Consider the following 22226-nt stretch of genomic DNA (forward strand, 5'->3'; position numbering starts at 1 on the left):
ATCCCCTTAATAACGATCATTTTCTTATAGCGTGCTTCCATCTAAAAGCATTTTCTCCAAAAATAGTATTTAAAAAGATAACAGATTAATGTATTATAAAAAAATTTACGATTTAGTTATTTTTAATAAAATACATATTATTGTATTATAACTACTTTTAAATTATAAAGATTGTGAGAAAATCACCGTTATCGGCGGCGAAGTTTGAGCCATTAATTGCATGTCATATGAGGACTGAGGTAGGTTTGTTCAGTTCTCCTTAAGAAATGAAAACGACAAATATTTGAAAAAAGAAAAGGAAGGAAAACAATGATGTGGATGTCTTGTTTTTTTTCAAATATTTTGATAAATTTCTTTATTCATATTTCTAGCCAGTTTAGTAGACATCGTCTAGATTAATTTGTTTGGCTTATAAATCTTTTTTTAATTTTTAATTTAAATAAAGGAAGAAGATATGTGTGTAATTATAGACACCGTTAAAAAAATACTCCAACCTAATCATCAGATTCTGATACTTTCCTAAAATTGGGTTATATATTGTACTTCATATCAACAAATATCCAATCAACGACCCACTAAAAGATCAAATTGATGGACTTATTCAGCCCAGATATATAAAATTAAAAATAAAAAACAAAAACTAAAAAAGCATGTAGGTTGTCTGACTTATTTCATTTGGGCCTTAATTATATAAAAGTTTAATGGGCTTTTATCATCTTTCATTTTTGGTTCAAGTTATTTAGTGATGATTCGAAACAAATCGTACCCAAAAACATTTTTCTTTGTGAGTGCATATTATTCACGTATCCACAACTACAAGCCATCAAAAAAAAATCAACTTTACATGATATATACATTTGTTGGCTCGAGATAAAACATCACCTCACCTACATCTTATTATTATTATTATTATTATTAATCGATTTTTCAATGGATTCCACAGATACCGACTTAGACGTATCCATGTGATTCAACCGACATGTCCCGATAAGTGATTCTGGTAACTCATCTTGAGTGTTAGCCTACAGTCAGTGTAATATAACATGTGAGCTGTAAATCAGATATACATAGTTTCTATCAAAATATCATATTGCATAAGCTTTACTTGTATTAGAAAGGCCATTTCCACGATCAAATTGTTCAAGTAACCAAGAACAAGATTCACCACACCTCGTGCCACCGTCGATGAACCCACATCAATGTCAAGCTGCAAAATTCAAAAGTCAAACCTACTATTTTCTAAAAGTCAAAATCAGTTTGTTTGACCTTGAAAGTCAAAGATTACCTCCAAATAATTCTTCCCACGAAAATAGTTGACTTCGAGTGCTTGACCCACCAAACAAGCTTTCTTCCCAACACTCTGCTTTACCAACCATGAACCCTAACCAACCAACCAAACAAACAACGTTGATGATTAATCCAAATTTATGTGGATAAATTACGATTCTGCCATTCAAGACTAACCTTAGATATATATGGTATGAGCTTAAATCTCGAGTTTCTAAAACCATCATCTCCATTCACAAACCGTTCTAACAAAGGCGATTCCTTCAATGGAGTTCGAGTCATGTAATACAGAACAAGATTATACGTCGTCGTTCCAGGAACCTGTATGTTGATCACAAAGAAAAACTCCGGTCCACCTTGTCCTCCAAGTTTCTGCAAATTCGTTATGCATAAATTTTGTTCGATTATTGTGTAAAAATGTGTAGTAATGAAAATGGATTTGATTATACATGAACAATTCCACCAGATCTTCCTGCAAGATTATCTTCTCGTTTATCAGATTGTAACCAATCTGCAGCGATCATTTCCATCATCGTCCCTTTGGCTTTGTTCTTCTGGTTGTCTTTCAGATAATTTTCTCCACGAACAAGAAACAACGATGGATCAGAAGACGACCACGTACATGGCGTGTTATGGGTCAAATCTCGGAGCAAAGTCGACCCGAAACATTGCGAAGTACTTGCATCCCAATCGACGTTTTGTAACTCGATGTAACCCTTCTTTTGAGCTGCAAGAACATGTAACTTTTTCACAAATCCAGCAGCTGTCGACAATCCAGGCTACAAAAAATCCAAAAATTATGTATATAATCAGTAATCAGTACACAGAGATTAGTTTCCGAAAAGTGAAAAAGGGTTAAAAAGTTATACAGTGTCGGAATGAGGTTTGTTCTTGTCGGATTCTTCAGGGATATCGAAGAACTCATCGTCGTTTAATCCAATGAGACTCGAAGAACCTGAAACCGGAGCATCATTCGCGTCTTCCATTTTGTCGTTTTCATTGATTTGAATTGGGTCGACTTCGACTTCTTGTTTCATTTGTTCGTCTCCCGTTTGAAACGACTCCACCTCTCCGTTTAAAAACTCCGACGGAAATTCACCACCTCCTTTCGCCTTAAACAGTTCTTTCAGCGCTAAACAACAGACAATTCATCAAACACTTGGCGTGCAGTAAATATACACAATTTTTTTCTCTACGATTGAAAATTTGAAATGAAATCAATACCTGAAACTCTGCTAAGCATGCGTATAGTCATGGATCGAGCAGGTGTTTTTGGCAAATACGATCTCCATAACTTCCAATCGAGTGAAAGCATGTGTTTGACTACACATTCTTTTCCTTGATTCAAAGGACTCACAACAAATCCACCACCTGGATAATCAATCAATCAAAATCACATTCGTAAGTAACAAAAAATACATTTTTACGAATCAAATTTGATTCAGAAAAGCATACATTACTTTGAAGCCAAGCTCGTACGTAGCCTTGTTGTGGTGGACAATCGCTATGGATTACAGAATGGCATAGAATTACTATCAACAAAAGTAAAAAAGTTACAACATAACAATATCTCATTAACTAAAATTGCACAAAACAATAACCTACTTTTACTCTTTTGATCAATATTATGGGTAAAAAGTAAAGTACAATGCTATTATTTTGCGAATTAGTAAAAAGATAAAAAAAAAAAAAGTTAAAATGAAAATTTCAAATACCATAAGTCCCATCATCTTCTCTTCTCCAATATCGTCGTAAAAGTAAATCTCTTCGACTCATTCCCCTAAAAGTAAGATGTTAGTAATATGACAAAATAAAAAAAAATCTTATTGGAAGTCAGTAATAATAAGAATATAATATTATTTTTTAAGAATTATTACCATGGAAGCCAATCCCGGCATAGTTGAACGTGTATTATGTCTGTATGACCATCGAGATGCTCAACCACACTGCCATGGTAGAAGCAGAAGTCCCATCTGTTTGTTTGACTACTGGTTAAATATCTGTAAGACTGTATGTGATAATGTTTTATAACGGGTGCTGCTAATAAGACATCTTTTAGACACTCTATTAATACTTTTTTAGAAAACAATGCAATTTCAACCAATAAAAATATTTTAAAAATTAATTAGGGTGTCTATATGGTAAAATGAGATGTCTTTTTAGCCAACCTCTTTAAAACGTCGTAATAAAAGAACTTTTTACTCTGATCTAGATAGGCCGAGTGACATGAAAGTTCTGAAAACAGATTCTGAAGTTCCCTCGATCACACCAACAGCCATTATAGCAGGATGATCATTCGAAGTCTGGAAAATGGCAACTTGTATGTTTAAGAAAATGGAAGACATTTCATCGAACACTTTGTGTGCAAAGTAAAAGTGTAAAATATACCCGTTCAGCTGAATTATTACTGTCTCTTGATTCTTTGAATAAACGTAATCCTATGAAAAAAATGTGAAAGGATAAGAAGTTTAGAGTTTACAATGTTAAATTATATATTTACCATCATACCATTTTTACAACCGAAGATTTTCCAATGGGAGGGAGCAATCACGTCAGATGTCATGGCATCAACATGCATGTTTGCTGATGAGGTCCAATCCACAGAATTTTTACGAGTAGTGTTCTTGGAATCGTCCAATCTGTGGAGAAAACAAAAAAGTTTTGATTATGAGCAGGTGTTCAGATTCATTGTGAATTTTTTAATGATCTCCATGCATGGGTGTACCTAAATGGCTGCCATCTTCTCTTTGAATTTGTTCCTGGTTCCATTGCAACATCCTGTAACGAGTGTATCCATCTAGCTGCTTCTTCTGGACTGCTTGCTCCCAACTGAAAGAATAATCGAGATATTAACAAAACGTGAAAAGAAGAATGAATGTTCTTGATGATAAGAATATATAGTTGCGTACCTTGAGACAATCGTTGTGATTTGAAGTATTGTAAAGGGTGAAAATGAAAAATACTTTTCTACTCAAGCTCTCTCTTCCATTGTCATTAACTCGTATGAAAGAATCTACAATCGCACTTCTTAGTGGTTTCTGAAAATTTTGGAAAGAAATTGAAAGCGACGATGAAATTGTATGTAGGTAATTGAATTCATAACTAGAACATCATATAATCATAATCCAAACAACAATGTGTTGTGTGATTCTACAATTACGATCAATGTCTGGATAAGTTTAGAAATGAAGAATGTACCTGTGAATCTGATGTAGGTTTTGATTTGAAGCTCTTGAGGTAATTTTCTTCGAGAATAAAATATCTTCTGCGAGAGTATTGTAATCCAAGTCGGTTGCATCGAATGAGATACAACCATCCCTCCATTCTTCTTCCATCAGATTTTAACGCATCCATTGTTTGATTTTCCATTTTTCCGGGAGATTGATACCCTCAAATTATAATTTTGTCAATCGCAAGATTTTGAATTCCTAAACAACCAAGAAGATTGTTTCGCCTGAATTTCTTATAATGCAAACAGATTGAATATTTGGGGAAGAACAAGGGTAATGATTAATGATAATGATGATGATCCTCTGATTCCACAGAAGGGAATCAGAGAATTAAAAACTAAAAAGCTGATCAAACCCTTCTTGTTAGATTCTCCGGGAAATCAAAGAAACTTGTATTTTGATTCTATTCCCTCTCCTCCCGTTATAACTATCAATGAAATAAGAACAGACTTTTCATTTTGATGCATTTGTGGCTTTTATACCATTTTCTATTTGTAGAATTTTAAGTTATGTTATGCCGATAATAAATAGTATAATTTAATTTACAATGCTACCACCATTACTTTTGTTTATTTAATAGAGCTTGTAATAATAGGAAGAATATACTTTTTTGATTTCGAATGCTACTACTATTACTTTTGTTTATTTAATACGGGGTTGTAACAAGCAATAATACACCTTTTTATTTATTTTTTTTATTTTATAGCCTTGTATTTTCAACTTTTTTCTTGTTATTATCATTATACTTTTATATTATTACTTAATAATATACTTTAAAACATAAAGTTATAACTCAAAAGCCCATTTTGTCTTGGTTTACTTCATGTATAGACAGAGATATACACATACATAATTACAAATTAAAATACGTTAATTATATATAAGAACAAAAAGTTAATCTAATAAAAGTTCCACATCACATTGTACATTTGGACAAAAATGATATAATCAGTAACAGAATTATTAACAAAAAGAGAACTGAAAATAAAAAATTAAGAGCTTCATAATCGCCATCCGTGGGACTCGAACCCACGACCACGTGGTTAAAAGCCACGCGCTCTACCAACTGAGCTAGAACGGCTTCTTGTCATTTTGTGCATCTATATACTTATTAACTAATTGCAAAGGAACAATGATCTTTAAAAGATATATAAATGATACTGATATTTATTATTTATTCCTATATAATATCATTCATAGTTTCATACAATTGTATTTTATTCCCATTAATGAAGTCATTTTTAAAACTCCTTACGAATGTCTATTATTTTGTTTTAAGTTTATGAGTACCGACAAATTTGTTACCAAAACTTTTGAATCAAATGGTAAGAAAGAAACTAACATTGAAAATATCCAACTCTTTCGATGATTTTACTTTACTTCTCTTGCAATACGTTCATTCATATTTTAGAGATGATGTTTTATCAGAGAAATTAAACAAAATTTTAAGAAAATATCGGTTCATAATAGAGAAAATGTCTCTATCTATTTATTTATTTTAGAATGGTAAATATACACATCTTCTAAAATCTTATACTTTTAAACTACATATCTGTCTATCACAAGACTTAAACCCTTAACAACTTATGAAATGAACACATTTTGAAACATCTGATACCGCTAAACCAATATACACATTCTTTATCATAAATGAAAATTTACCAACATAAACATATCATCAGAGTATACAAAAACAAGTGTATAATTTGGATTAAATATCCACTAGAGTACGTCTGACAACAAATTATTTTCCCATGACCGCATCATCTTATCATAGTAAAATGTTTCGTTTCCAAAAGGCATTTTCATAAAAATCATAAGCTATCCAATTCATTGTTTCAAAACATAACCATAAAAATCAAAGTGTCAAATAACATTTTTCAAACAAAAATCAACGGGTGATGTGTACAATCATGCATTCCTCTTCCCTGATTCTTTGAAGTACCTGAAACATTTAAATCCACAACTGTAAGTCAAAGCTTAATGAGTTCCCCCAAAATACCTCACACAACAATACACATACAATGCATGTACACATGAACCTATAGTCTGACTGGACCGCCTCGTAAAGCTTACAATACACCTAGACCGGTCTCCTGAGTCTATAACATAAAGTTGGATCGCTCTCCTTGGGCCTACAATATCAACTGGACCACCCGAGTTTGTTGGCCTACAACACAAAGCATGACCGCCTCAACCTAACCTCAATATGTCGACATATGCAAACAAACAAACAATAAACAACAAACACATGTAATCATAACATATCTACCAATCTAACATATCACTAAAACATATTAATATCCTACTTACAAGGATACATACTGCACTACCAAGTATAGTAAGAAAACCCACATCATAGACTAGCAAACTATCAACATAGCTCATACGAAACAAAGATTGGTGCTACGGTCCACCTATACAACAATCATAGGTACATCCTCAATCTATATCCTAAAAACCCTCAAGTTGACCAAAAGTCAATCTTGGTCAAAAAGTCAACGGTTGATGATCAAGGTTAACAACCAAAAGTCAACTTTGCTGGCTAAGCATCTGCCACGACGTGGTAGCCTCAGGACAAACAGTCGCAAGAAACCCCAATCGCCACGACATGGGGAGCATATCGCCACATCGTGGGAACTGTTCCTGGTGAAAATTCTTGCTTTATGGACATGCATATACCTCATAATCCATTAAGCCACACACTTTTCTCTTCCAAAAGGCTTTCTTACACCTATATACCTCATAAAAATTCTTGCTTTATGGACATGCATGTCTTGAACTCTAGCTAGGTCAAATATGGTGAAAATGAGGTCAAAACCTCATGCATGGAATCAAAACTCTATAATACTTCAGATCTGGAACAAGGAACTACAAAAGGACCTCAAGTATCCATAAAGTTGCCAAATGTATGGGATATATCCACTCAAACTATCCCAAACATGGATAAAAATGCATAAAAGCCTAGATTTAGAAGAATAGCACATAAATACTTAAACTTTTGGACTTATAATGGTCTAGATTATGTGTTCAATAAGATGGTGGGGGAACTTGCTTGCTAAATATATGTTCAAAGGACACATTCTTCTCTTTCAATATCACCAAAAACCACTAAGAAACTTCAAGAACCTAAAAATGGAGGCTAAGGCTTGTTTTGGTCGAAAGGGATGTAATGGAGGTGGATGGTGAGCTAACCTTAGCCATCACATCCCGTAAACAGGGTTTAAGGCCCGACAAATTAGGGTTTTGCATGTTGGCCTCCACCATGTCGTGGTGCCATAAATAAGAGGTGTGATCCATCAGGTGATGCAACGTTATGATGATTGTACCGCCATGTGCTAGCCACCAAAAACCTTATACCTTTAAGTCTTAAATTCCAAAATCACACAAACAATTATACCTGGAACTTGGTGTTACATTTATAAAATACAATAGTATTATTACTTGATAGTTGATATGGTATTATATTTTAAGATGAAAATCAATGAAGTAAATCATGAGTAACATATTACCTCATTTGCTACAAGTAACGTGACGAAACATTAGACTTGATGTATTTTTTTTTTACAAAGCAAGGTGAAGTTAATTGGGTTTAAATTTATATAGAAATAATGAAAATATGAAAAATGGTGCAATCCATCTGCAATGACCTTCTTTTGTCATATAACACTTGAGATGAAGATGATAGCCAACTTGATTCAACTTTTGAAGATAATCTACGAAAAACTTATTTTCGTTGTGATAAAGTGATAGTACGTCAGATGAAGATGATGCCAAATTAGATTCATATTTAAATTTATGATGTTGATTAACGTTTTTTTCTTACAAATCTATGTAAATAATGTTGCTATTTTTGATTAATTTATTGAACTATCTATAAATAAAGTTTATTTTTTTACTGGTTTAAGTTTTTTATATTTTATCGGTTACAATATAATTACCAATAATGTAATCTTCAAAAGTAATTGAAAGAATATCTGACATTAAAAATCTTTTACAATAATATGAATATCCAAGAATTCAAGGTGAGCTATTTCCTTTTCCCAAACGACATAGTTAACACATGACTTAAAACAATTTCAACAAGTAACAACAATGAAATCACGATATCCACTTTGACAATTGTCCATGATGATCTATTGAAAAATGAAAAAAAATGTAAAGTAGACAAGCAAGAAAGAGAATTTAATGATCATCTTATCGAAATCCAAGTGTCATCATTAAAGTTGATAAAACAACACCAAAAGCCAAACTCATAAATTCGAATCCATGATAATAAGAATAATATTTGGTTTTGGTACATCCAACACCCATATTCAAACAAGTCTATCAATCCAATTATACACTTTGATGTGAGAAAACTCCATTAAATGCCACCATAACTTGTAACCACTACAACCATAAATACAAAAGAAAAAACTCATGGATTTCCTACAAAATTTTACAAAAAAAAGTTTTTTTAAGAGTTGTACCCAGGATTATACTTTAAAATGAGAACATAACATCACTTGTCGTCTTCATTGGGTGCTTTATCCTCCTCTTTTTTTCTGCCCAGACAGATAAAATATCAAATTATTTTTCCTTAATTTTTCTTTTTGAAAAAGATAAAAAAAACAATCTTTGAACCAAACTCAAGTAATTTTGCTTTGAATTAAGGAAATCCTTAACTTAAATATCATTCGGGACAACTCTTGGCAGCTTCAAAACCAACAAACATCCCAAAAAACTTTCTCCATTTTAGGTATTATATTTTTCAAATGGAAATAATTCTTTACAACTGTGGATCATTGTGATTGGATTTATGGCTTTTATGCAATCTTGGTCTGATGACTTATATTGTAATGGAATGACGCATGTTTAATTCAATCTTCTAGTATCAAAACTAGGATGTTGTAACGTGTCTGATACAGTCTTGGAGCCTAGTGCAATCTTATAATTATAATGTACTCTCTAATCTTAACATTTTTATCAGTGTACTTTTTTATTTTCACTGTTTATAGCAACCTACTTTATTTTATCTCGTTTTGTACCATTATGGCTAGTTATGGTTAAGCGATAACCAAAACCATTAATCGAATAAAATCGTTTACTAAAACCATTACCAACGATGTCTGGAATGTATATTTGAACCAACCATGGGTCGTGCTTAGCACTGCCTTGAAACGCACTTAGTATATATATATATATATATATATATATATATATATATATATATATATATATATATATATATATATATATATATATAGAGAGAGAGAGAGAGAGTAGGATTCCAATGATGATGACAAATGCAAAATTGAAGAATCAATGCATAATCGATAAGACCCGAGTTAAAGTTTAAGCATAGTTTGTATAGATAATGAGGAAAGTGAAAAAGATTTAGAAGAATGTGCTTGATTACTGTTGGATTAGTGTCTAAGGCTATAACTATATTTGGTAAGTACTTGACCCCGTTATGCATGGTCCTTTTGGGTTGCCTTCACCATAGCAACTTGACATGATGATTTGTTAAGAGAGAAGATATATTATTGTTTATATATTATGAGAATAATATTAATATATTAAAGGAATAATATTGTTATTTGATTAATATAAGTCATATATTAATTAAGAATTAATTTGGTGACTTAAAGAGGTTAATTAAATAAAGGGGCATAAACTATCAAATGTGTGATAGTTGTGTTTTGTGCTATGTATCCTTATGGATATGAGAGTGGACGAAATTTAGGGTTAGGGAACCTTAAATTCGTCCAAGCCTAGTATCTAGGAGGATATTGGATTGCTTAGGGCCTAAGTTATTTAATTAGGGTTTAAGGAGAAACCCTAGTAGCTCATAGTATAAATAGATCCCTAGGGTGAGGGAAATCGGCACTCATGCAAGGCAAGGAACCCTAGGGCCGATTTCTCACCCTCCTCCCTCTCTCTCAAGATCATCTACTTGCTAGTTGGTGTTTGTAAGCCATTAGAGGAGTGACAATTGTGACTCTAAGCTCCAAGAAGAAGAAGTATCAAGCAAGTAATCCAAGGTATTGTTCTAGATCCAATTTCATATGATTAGATTCAATTGTTTACATTAGATCTAGCATTGTAAGTCTTGGATTCAATGCATGTTCAATTAGAGAAACCTACATCCAAGCAATTTGGGGTTGCATGTGCACATATGAAAGTTCTTATTGCTCAAACCCATCAGTGGTATCAGAGCTATGCTTGATTTCTATTGAATTGATGCATTGATTGATTGCTTGTTGCTTGAAAAATTCGATTCTTATGCTTATGCCTGATGAACTCGGCGAGTTCCACTGTGGACTCGGCGAGTAGCTCCAACTCGGCGAGTCCATAGTGGGAACTCGACGAGTTCAAGCGTCAGAAAGAGGTAGTTTCGGGATTTCTTGCTGTTTTTCTTGAGGAGTTGTAACAGCCCGAAATCTCAAGTATTGTTTAATTATGTTTTTAGGGTGAGTTAAGAGGGGACTCGGCGAGTTGGAGCCTAGACTCGCCGAGTAGGATCGCAGACTTGGTCGCGGGTCCGCGACTGGACTCGACGAGTCCAGATATGGACTCGGCGAGTCGACGCTGGTCAGCAGAAACCCTAACCTTTCGATTTTGAATCGTATATAATGCTCTTATAGGCCGTCATTGTCCGTCTTTAGTCGATTGAGAGGAACCCTAAACGGCTGTGGGCATCTAGAGCAAGATTGGAGGATATTAGGGCTTGAAGAAATTGTTGGGCAAGGAGGAGAAGGGTTTTGGCTAAAGGAACAGCAAGGGATTCGAGTTCTGCGGTTTGGAGACACAGAGAGGGCATATTCCAGGTAATATTTCGGATTCCTTTCTATTATTTTGATGTGTATACGAATCTAGGGTTTATAAAACCCATTTAGTGATTAGATGGGTTATTATGTTATTACCCAGACGTTTATACCCCAGTAATAAGGTGTTTAGAAGTCCAGAAAGTCCCATGATTGTATATCTCGGGACCATACGTAATTCAGGAAGCAGTTGATCGTCTGCATGGCATGGACTCGCCGAGTTGTTCTTCAGACTCGGCGAGTAGCTTGAAGATTTACTGGGACTCGCCGAGTTGTTCTTCAGACTCGGCGAGTGGAGTCGGGGTGGCCCCGCGATTCTTCCAGGAGTAACTCGTCGGGTCGAGGAGGATACTCGACGAGTAGATAAGGAATCTCAGAAAGTTGGAGGACGTCTAGACTCGCCGAGTCTCCATGGTACTCGCCGAGTCCGGTCGAGTTGACCGTTGACCGTTGACCAGAGTTGACCTAAGTCTGACTTCTTAGGGATAGTCACACTTAGAAGATATAAGTATTAATGAGATATGTGATGTTATAGGGAGGTTGTAGCTCGTCGGTTGTGCACGAGTCATTTCGGGATTTGCTAGCGTTCAGCTTTTACGAGGTGAGTCTTCTCACTATACTGTACCCGGAAGGGTTTGACTGTGTGACCGGAAGGTCGGATATGATATGTAATATGTATGCTATATGTGGTAAGTTATTTGTTATATGTGCTATGTATGTTATGGGCCGGAAGGCAATTATATTATGGGCCGGAAGGCAATATGTTATGGGCCGGAAGGCGATATGTTGTGTGATGGACCGGAAGGTCGGCGTGGGTAGGACCGGAAGGTTTACCCAGCAGGGACGGAAGTCCCCTGAGACACATGGACCGGAAGGTTGGGCCTGGAAAGGCGTATGTGCGTAAGTTGTATATTGGGGAACTCACTAAGCATTTATGCTTACAGTTGTTGTGCATGTATTTCAGGTACTAGCGAGGACCGTGGGAAGGCGTCGGCGTGATCGATACACACTGAAGACTGCTTTTATGATCTTGGGATTTTGACTAATTGTATTTGACAGAATACTTAAACCATTTATGCCTTGTTATGAATGTTAATAAATATATTTTTAAAAAGAAAAATTTGTTTGAAAATTTGCGTTGTTACAATTGGTATTAGAGCCTTGGTTTGAGGGATTCGGGTGCACCTTCGGGAGTAGCTGAACTCAAACCGAGGATTTGAGGGAAACTTTTTAAATAAAGGCATAAACTTTTGTAAATGGTTTCGTGGTAAGCAAGAAAGAAGCAGTGTGTACGATCAGGCAGCGCCCGAACGGTAAAGATCCCCAAAATACCTTACAATATTATATGATATGAATTGTTATGCATGCTAGAAGACTAGGTATCCATGATAGGACTAGAGTGGCCTGATTTGTGACGCCTTAGTCTAGGGAAATTTGCCTATATGAGATGCGTTGCTAGCATGCGGGTAGATAGTGTATATCAGCAGTAGAGTACTCACTATCCGGAGTTTGGGGAGGAGGACTTGGGATGAACACTGATGTGGTGTGGTCGGTAGTATTGGGCCCGTACTACCGAGGACACCGGGTCAGTGGGAGACCCAAGTAAGAATCCTTGGATATCGGGGACTGAGTAGGGTTGCGTATCGAGTACGATTATACTCGGAGGAGTCTCTGATAGTTTTATGTTGTATTTCAGAGACATCATGGTTAGACCACGCCACGGAGCGAGTACGAGCGGTGTGAGTGACGAGGATATTCGTCAGATGATTCACGAGGAGGTGGCGGCCGCGATCCGGGCTGAGATCCCGGAGATGTTTGGGTCTATTAAGACCACCCTGATGGAGACATTCGATGAGCGGTACGCCGCGTTGACTGAGGCTGCAACCGTTGCAGCTACCGCAGCTGTGGCCGCTGCTAGGCCACAGGGAGGTGACTCGTTGCTGTTCCGAGAGTTCAGCAACACGAAGCCACCGGAGTTCGATGGGATGCAGGATCCGATTGCTGCGATGAGGTGGATCGCGGACATAGAGGGGTGCTTCTACACGTGCTCATGCCCGGAGCACCTGAGGGTACGGTTCGCTTTGAACCAGCTCCGCCTGGGAGCGAAGGACTGGTGGAAGTTCGTGACGGCGAACTTCACCTTGGCAGAGACTACAACGGTGACATGGGAGGGGTTTACTGCCATGTTCAGGGATGAGTACGTTCCCCCGGTGGAGAGGGAACGATTGGTGCAGGAGTTCTTAACCCTCAAGCAGGGTACTGATTCTGTTGCGGTGATTACGCGGAAGTTTCATGAGAGGGCGATGTTCTGCCCCGAGCTGGTGTCCACTGATCAGGCTCGGATGAGCCGGTACTTGGGAGTGTTGAGGAGGGATATCCGGGAGTTTGTGTCGAACTCCACCTACCATACTTTTGCTGAGCTTCAGGCGAATGCCAGGAAGCGCGAGATCGAGTTGGAGACCCAGGCCAGGGAGGAGGCCGAGTCTCAGCGGGTGGACCGGCGACCGGCTCAGTTCCAGCCGGCAGCCAAGCGGACCAAGTCCGCCGATGCGAGGACGGGAGGTTCGAAGAGCCGCACTTGCGGAAAGTGCGGCAAGGGTCATGAGGGGGCGTGTCGATCTGGTGCTTGCTACAAGTGTGGCAAGGAGGGGCACATTGCTAGGGAGTGTCCCAAGGGATTTACGGTTTGCTTTCATTGCAACCAGACTGGCCATAGGAAGGCCGAGTGCCCTCAGCTTCTTCAGGGATCTGCACCTGCTGCCGGAGCTACTGCGACTCGACCGGTGAAGGCCGAGACCCCGAGGGCTCGAGGGAGGGCCTTTCAGCTGACTGCGGAGGAGGTCCGCGCTGCGCCCGATGTTGTGGCAGGTATGTTGTAATTCATGCAATTATTTTAATGTCGAGATGTTATGCTTATGTTATTATATGCGTAGGTACTTTTCTTGTGAACTCTGTGCCTGCCTTAGTGTTATTTGACTCGGGTGCGAGTAGGTCATTTGTGTCCTTAGCCTTTAGTCAGCATGTCAGCGTTAGTCGTGAGTCGTTGAGTCGACCTTTGAGAGTTTCTATAGCTGACGAGAAAGTGATTTGTGCCACGGAGGTTCTTCGGGGATGTGTACTAGAGATTTTCGGGGTTGAATTCCCGATTGACCTGATCCCTATTGCGATGGGTGATGTCTGTGTCATCGTAGGAATGGACTGGTTGAGCCGATTCGGCACTGTCATCGACTGTAAGCGTCAGCTGGTGACCATACGAGACCATAGTGGGGGAGTCCTTTCGGTGTACGGCGAGGGTACCCGTTCGGGATCAGCTTTTTGTTCGGCCGCTAGGGCGAGGCAGTGTCTACAGCAGGGCTGTAAGGGTTTTGTGGCGTATGTGATGGATACGCGGGAGGTTCCCGAGAGGCCGAAATCAGTTGAGGAGGTCCCTGTGGTGCGTGAGTTTCCAGATGTTTTCCCCGAGGAGCTGCCGGGAGTACCTCCTGTGAGGCAAGTAGAGTTTGGTATCGATCTGGTTCCGGGGGCCGCGCCCATTGCTAAAGTGCCTTATCGTCTTGCACCTCCAGAGATGCAAGAGTTGTCCTCGCAGCTCCAGGAGCTGTTGGGGAAAGGATTCATTCGGCCGAGCAGCTCGCCGTGGGGAGCACCTATTCTGTTCGTCAAGAAGAAGGATGGTTCACACCGGATGTGTATTGATTACCGGGAGTTGAACAAGTTGACGGTCAAGAACCGTTACCCGTTGCCGAGGATCGATGATTTATTCGATCAGTTGCAGGGAGCAACTTGGTTTTCCAAGATCGATCTGAGGTCAGGGTACCATCAGGTGAGAGTGCGGGAGGAGGATGTCCAGAAGACAGCGTTTAGGACGCGATATGGGCATTATGAGTTTGTGGTGATGCCTTTCGGACTCACCAATGCCCCGGCGGTGTTCATGGATCTCATGAACAGGGTATGCAGACCGATGTTGGATCGGTCAGTGATTGTATTCATCGACGACATTCTGGTGTATTCTAGATCTAGAGAGCAGCATGAGGAGCATTTGAGGGAGGTCCTTGAGGTATTGAGGTCAGAGAAGCTTTATGCAAAGTTCTCCAAATGTGACTTCTGGCTACGAGAGGTCCAATTTCTAGGACATGTTGTCAATCAGAAAGGGATATTGGTCGATCCGGGCAAGGTTGAGGCGGTGATGAGTTGGGAGGTGCCGAAGTCACCTTCTGAGATCAGGAGCTTCCTGGGGTTGGCAGGGTATTATCGGAGATTCATCAAGGATTTCTCCAAGATCGCAGTGCCACTCACCAGATTGACCCGGAAGGGTGTTGCATTCTCATGGGGGCCCGAGCAGCAGACCTCCTTTGAGACACTTCGCCAGAGGTTGTGCGAAGCCCCGGTATTAGCTCTTCCAGAAGGGATGGAGGGTTTTGTGGTATATTGCGACGCATCGATTTCGGGACTGGGTGCAATGTTGATGCAGAGGGGTCATGTGATAGCGTATGCGTCGAGGCAGCTGAAGCCTCATGAGGCGAGATATCCCACGCATGATTTAGAGTTGGGAGCAGTAGTGTTCGCTCTCAAGATTTGGCGTCACTACCTGTATGGGGTTCGATGTACGATATATACGGACCATAAGAGCTTGAAGTATTTGATGGATCAGCCCAACCTAAATATGCGTCAGAGGAGGTGGTTGGATGTGGTCAAGGATTATGATTGTGAGATCCTGTACCACCCAGGTAAGGCTAATGTGGTAGCCGACGCGTTGAGCCGCAGGGCGGAGAGCACTCCATTGTGAGATGTATGCTTGAGACTGACTGTGATGACTCCAGTATTGGATGCTATTCGTGGGGCGCAGGCCGAAGCTGTGCGACCAGAAATGCAGAAGAAAGAGCGGGTCGTGGGGTTAATTCCAGAGTTCGTTAAGGATGGGCGAGGGCTTATGACGTTTCAGGGTCGGATTTGGGTACCGTTTGTGGGCGGTACGCGTATTACTTTGATGGAAGAGGCTCATAGATCGAAATTCTCGATCCATCCCGGTGCTACGAAGATGTATTTGGACCTGAGTAAAGAGTATTGGTGGCCCTGTATGAAGAGGGACGTTGCATGGTTCGTCGAGCGGTGCTTGACCTGCCGTAGGGTTAAGGCTGAGCACCAGAGACCGCATGGCAAGTTACAGCCATTGGAGATCCCCGAGTGGAAGTGGGAGCAGATCACTATGGATTTCATCACCAAATCGCCGAGAACTGCCAGGGGAGTTGATGCAATTTGGGTGATTGTGGATAGGTTGACGAAGAGTGCACACTTCCTTGCCATCAGCGAGAGTTCTTCAGCGGAGAAGTTGGCAGAGATATATGTGAGAGAAGTGGTATCTCGGCATGGGGTGCCGATCTCGATTGTGTCAGACCGTGATGTGCGCTTCACTTCCAGGTTCTGGAAGAAATTCCATGAGGAGCTGGGTACTAAATTGCATTTTAGTACCGCATACCATCCCCAGACAGACGGTCAGAGCGAGCGGACGATTCAGACGCTGGAGGACATGCTCCGAGCGTGTGTGTTAGACTTCGGGGGTAGTTGGGATGCGTATTTACCATTGGCAGAGTTTTCCTACAACAACAGCCATCATTCGAGCATTGGTATGCCACCTTTTGAGCTGTTGTATGGTAGGAGGTGTCGGACCCCCATTTGCTGGGGAGAGGTGGGACAGAGAGTGATGGGCAGCACGGAGATCGTGCTCCAGACGACAGAGTAGGTTCAGCAAGTGAGACAAAGGTTATTGACTGCCCAGAGCCGACAGAAGAGTTATGCAGACATGCGCCGATCCGAGCTTGAATTTCAGGTCGGCGACTTCGTTCTCCTGAAGGTCTCTCCTTGGAAAGGAGTGATTCGATTCAGGAAGAGGGGCAAATTGGGGCCCCGGTATATTGGGCCATTTCGTGTGATTGCAAGGATAGGCCGGGTAGCCTATCGGTTGGAGTTGCCAGCGGAGTTGGGTCAGATCCACGACACTTTCCATGTGTCGCAGTTGAGGAAGTGCATAGCCGATGAGTCGGCAGTGGTTCCATTGGAGGATATTCAGGTGGATGCAAGCCTGAATTACGCGGAGAGACCAGTGGCTATCAGAGATCGGAAGATCAAGGTTCTGAGGAACAAGGAGGTACCTCTGGTGTTGGTTCAATGGCAACACCGTAAGGGATCAGAAATGACTTGGGAACCGGAACGCGAGATGCGGGAGCAGCATCCGGAACTATTTGCAGAGTGAGACTTCGAGGGCGAAGTCTAATCCAAGTGGGGGAGAGTTGTAACAGCCCGAAATCTCAGGTATTGTTTAATTATGTTTTTGGGGTGAGTTAAGAGGGGACTCGGCGAGTTGGAGCCTAGACTCGCCGAGTAGGATCGCAGACTTGGTCGCGGGTCCGCGACTGGACTCGACGAGTCCAGATATGGACTCGGCGAGTCGACGCTGGACAGCAGAAACCCTAACCGTTCGGTTTTGAATCGTATATAATGCTCTTATAGGCCGTCATTGTCCGTCTTTAGTCGATTGAGAGGAACCCTAAACGGCTGTGGGCATCTAGAGCAAGATTGGAGGATATTAGGGCTTGAAGAAATTGTTGGGCAAGGAGGAGAAGGGTTTTGGCTAAAGGAACAGCAAGGGATTCGAGTTCTGCGGTTTGGAGACACAGAGAGGGCATATTCCAGGTAATATTTCGGATTCCTTTCTGTTATTTTGATGTGTATACGAATCTAGGGTTTATAAAACCCATTTAGTGATTAGATGGGTTATTATGTTATTACCCAGACGTTTATACCCCAGTAATAAGGTGTTTAGAAGTCCAGAAAGTCCCATGATTGTATATCTCGGGACCATACGTAATTCAGGAAGCAGTTGATCGTCTGCATGGCATGGACTCGCCGAGTTGTTCTTCAGACTCGGCGAGTAGCTTGAAGATTTACTGGGACTCGCCGAGTTGTTCTTCAGACTCGGCGAGTGGAGTCGGGGTGGCCCCGCGATTCTTCCAGGAGTAACTCGTCGGGTCGAGGAGGATACTCGACGAGTAGATAAGGAATCTCAGAAAGTTGGAGGACATCTAGACTCGCCGAGTCTCCATGGTACTCGCCGAGTCCGGTCGAGTTGACCGTTGACCGTTGACCAGAGTTGACCTAAGTCTGACTTCTTAGGGATAGTCACACTTAGAAGATATAAGTATTAATGAGATATGTGATGTTATAGGGAGGTTGTAGCTCGTCGGTTGTGCACGAGTCATTTCGGGATTTGCTAGCGTTCAGCTTTTACGAGGTGAGTCTTCTCACTATACTGTACCCGGAAGGGTTTGACTGTGTGACCGGAAGGTCGGATATGATATGTAATATGTATGCTATATGTGGTAAGTTATTTGTTATATGTGCTATGTATGTTATGGGCCGGAAGGCAATTATATTATGGGCCGGAAGGCAATATGTTATGGGCCGGAAGGCGATATGTTGTGTGATGGACCAGAAGGTCGGCGTGGGTAGGACCGGAAGGTTTACCCAGCAGGGACGGAAGTCCCCTGAGACACATGGACCGGAAGGTCGGGCCTGGAAAGGCGTATGTGCGTAAGTTGTATATTGGGGAACTCACTAAGCATTTATGCTTACAGTTGTTGTGCATGTATTTCAGGTACTAGCGAGGACCGTGGGAAGGCGTCGGCGTGATCGATACACACTGAAGACTGCTTTTATGATCTTGGGATTTTGACTAATTGTATTTGACAGAATACTTAAACCATTTATGCCTTGTTATGAATGTTAATAAATATATTTTTAAAAAGAAAAATTTGTTTGAAAATTTGCGTTGTTACAGGAAACTTGCCTTAACTGTTTTGGGTCATTAAAATCCGCTTTTAACCATATATATGAGTATATTCTGGACCAAACAAAAGATAATTACCAATTAGTTGAATAATAATTTCCTTATATGATAATAATTGATTATTTGAATTGTATTGGTGAATTGTCTTGCAAGTAATATTGAATAAAATCAAATTAAGATAATTTAATTGTTGATTTACATTATTTGCTATTTGATCCTTATTTTTTGAAAAGTTTAAAACTTGTCCTCAAGTTTTGAAATTTAAGTTTGTGATTAAAAGTTTAATAATTTAAATTTCAAACCCTAGAATTTTACAAGTTTAAAATTCAACACTATAATTATATATTATTACAAGCTTAATGTATATATATATATATATATATATATATATATATATATATATATATATATATATATGAGTTAAAATATGCTAGTCTTACCGTTATTAGGCCTCATCCACGAAGCCAGTCTATAAGGTGGGTATAAGGTTGCTGCTTATAAAATGGCGCTTAATGGGTGTACACTCACACCCACCGATTGCTTGACTGGTGGAGGGTCATTAGCCGAACGGGTAGGATAGGGCAAACATCTTCTCATTAATAAGTATAATGAAACTATAAAGTAACTAAACTATTTTATAAAATTCCCAATCTTAGTTACTTTAGGAAAAGTGAATTGATGCAATCCCATGAAATTGCACTTTGCACCCTTGTTTAGATGTTAGTGGAGCATGTGTGGTTAACCGACACACTAATTGGTTCTAAGCAAAGATGGCAAAGGGTGATTCATTGTTTGTCATAGTTCGATGGAGCGTGTGTGGTTTACCGGCACATCGAATAGGTGATTGTAACAATGAAGGCACCATGTAGATTTGCTTGGTTATTCACACCCGCTTTGTGATCCTCAGTATCCTAGTCACAAACTAGAGGGGCATATCGAGATTTAAACATGCCATTGAAAAGTTCAATGAATCTCAAAGAAATCTAGGAATTCTCAATACATCTAAAACTTAAAGCTTATGTTTTTCGTGGTGAAGAACTAGTGAATCGTCATTCACTTACCTCCAAATTATTTGCATATTGGATTACGGTATCCCTTTTCTAAATATGTAAATAATGTTGTTGGGTCCTAGCCCTAAATTTCCATTTTGGGTGTTAATTAGGGACTTAACTCTAATCAACTTTGTTCCTTTCTATTTGTAGATGTCTAATGCAAACAACGCTGTTGCTAGCTCATTCACTCTAATGAGCCTTTGTCAAAAAGTGACTTTCAATGGATCGAACTTTAGCGAATGGATAAGATACATTCGCACGATCGCTCGTTACAAGGACAAGGAGTATGTTCTCGATGAGAAGCTCGAAAAGATCAATCCAGAAACTGCTACTCCTGAAGAAATGGCTGTGTTTGAAACACATGAGCGTGATGCAATGAAAGTCCATTGCATCATGATAGCCACAATGAACTCCGAATTCCAAAAGTCCTATGAGGACATGTATCCTTATGAGATGCATCTAGACTTGATGGAGCGATACCACCAAAGCGCGAGGCAAGAGCGCTATGAGATCATAACGAATATGATCACTGCTAAAATGGGAAGTGGAGAATCTCTTACCGTGCACTTGCAAAAGATGCAAAGGTATGTCGATCGTCTTCGCAAGTTGAAGGTCAACTTTAGGGAAGATTTGGCTATCGACATTGTTCTTCACTCCTTGCCGTCATGCTACAATCAATTTAGGATGACCTACCACATGAACAAGGAAGAGGTCACCCTAAGCAAACTCCAAGGTTTCCTAAGGACTGCTGAGAGCAACCTGAAGGACAAGTTTGTTGCACCAACTCCCAATCCGTCTGCTGCTCCTATTTTGGCTATTGGGCAGGGAAGGGGCAAGAAGAGGAAGGCTTCTTCGAATAACCACCGCAAGGGAAAGTCCCAATATGGTTCCTCTTCTGGTGAGTCCAAGGTTGATCTTGCCAAGCCTAACCCTAACCCAAAAGAGGCAGCGTGCCATCATTGCCACAAAATAGGGCATTGGAAGAGAAGCTGCCTGAAATATCTGCAAGCCATCAAGGATGGAAAGATCAAGCCATATTTTGTAGGTATATACACAATTAAATCTAATGATTCATCCCATGTTATTTCTTGGGTTCTTGATACAGGGTGTGGTTACCACATTTGTTCTGATTTGCAGGGACTAAGAAGAAATAGGGATGTGGAGCTTGGAAGAATAAATCTAATCATGGGGAACATAAGATCGTCGCCTGTTACCAAGATTGGAGTGTATTCTTTAGTGCTTAGTAATGGATTGAAATTAGATTTAAATAATTGTTGCTACTCGCCTGATATGGAAAGAAACATCATTTCTTTTTCATGGTTTGTTTAAACAAGGATTTAGATATTCGTTTAATAATGAGAATGGTTCGATTTATGCTTATCTAAATGGTGTTTTACATTTTAAAGCAATGCCTTGTAATGGAATTTATGAAACTATTATGGTTGTAGATAACCTAGGAAATGATGTGTTGTGTATAGATTCTTCCAATAGTATGGATAAAGCATCTTTGTGGCATTGTCGTCTTGGACATGTCAACAAGAAGTGCATAGCCCAACTCCAAAAGGATGGAGTGTTGGAGTCATTCGACCTTAGGGAAGATGACACATGCGAATCTTGTTTACTTGGAAAGATGAACAAGTCACCCTTCACTAGCACATGTGAAAGGGGTGAGGGTTTATTGGACCTCATACATACCGATGTATGTGGACCCTTTAGATCAACCACGAAGGATGGGAACCGCTTCTATGTGACTTTTACCGATGACTATAGTAGATATGGGTATATTTACTTAATCAAGCAAAAGTCAGAAACGTTTGAAAAGTTCAAAGAATTAAAAAAATGAAGTGGAGAATCAATTGGGCAGGAAAATCAAGATGCTTCGATCCGATCGAGGATGAGAGTACCTAAGTCTTGAATTCCATGACTATCTCAAAGAATGTGGAATAGTTTCGCAATTGACGCCACCTAGGACACCGCAGTTGAATGGTGTGGCAGAAAGGCGTAA

At 39.8% G+C, this 22226-nt stretch overlaps 1 protein-coding gene and 1 non-coding gene across 2 annotated transcripts; both read right to left on the reverse strand.

Annotated features, from left to right (window-relative positions):
- Positions 1–763: 763 nt before the first annotated feature.
- On the reverse strand, positions 764–4969 carry LOC111913225 (protein ENHANCED DISEASE RESISTANCE 2-like). Its single transcript, XM_023908943.3, has 16 exons — positions 4486–4969; positions 4197–4325; positions 4013–4116; positions 3796–3926; positions 3676–3725; positions 3490–3590; positions 3165–3260; positions 3003–3067; positions 2748–2819; positions 2512–2658; positions 2157–2419; positions 1737–2066; positions 1465–1659; positions 1286–1381; positions 1106–1207; positions 764–1022 (listed from the first exon to the last, which is right to left on the reverse strand). The coding sequence occupies exons 1-16, from the start codon at positions 4654–4656 to the stop codon at positions 888–890; spliced, it is 2187 nt and encodes a 728-aa protein (XP_023764711.1). The 5' UTR covers positions 4657–4969; the 3' UTR covers positions 764–887.
- A 556-nt stretch (positions 4970–5525) lies between these two features.
- Positions 5526–5598, reverse strand: TRNAK-UUU (transfer RNA lysine (anticodon UUU)). The gene has a single exon. It is a non-coding gene; the product is annotated as a tRNA-Lys (tRNA).
- Between the last annotated feature and the right edge of the window lie 16628 nt (positions 5599–22226).

This window comes from Lactuca sativa, chromosome 8 (assembly GCF_002870075.4).
Source record: "Lactuca sativa cultivar Salinas chromosome 8, Lsat_Salinas_v11, whole genome shotgun sequence".
In the NCBI taxonomy this organism is placed as follows: domain Eukaryota; kingdom Viridiplantae; phylum Streptophyta; class Magnoliopsida; order Asterales; family Asteraceae; genus Lactuca; species Lactuca sativa.

Bases quoted from the DNA above. Each gene is read 5' to 3' on its own strand.
- LOC111913225 (XM_023908943.3), bottom strand. From the start codon at position 4,656: ATGGAAAATCAAACAATGGATGCGTTAAAATCTGATGGAAGAAGAATG. The intron at 3,726-3,795 runs GTATGATGGTAA...TTTTTTTCATAG, and splicing joins AATCTTCGGTTGTAAAAATG to GATTACGTTTATTCAAAGAA. The intron at 3,261-3,489 runs GTAAAAAGTTCT...TCAAACAAACAG, and splicing joins CTCGGCCTATCTAGATCAGA to ATGGGACTTCTGCTTCTACC.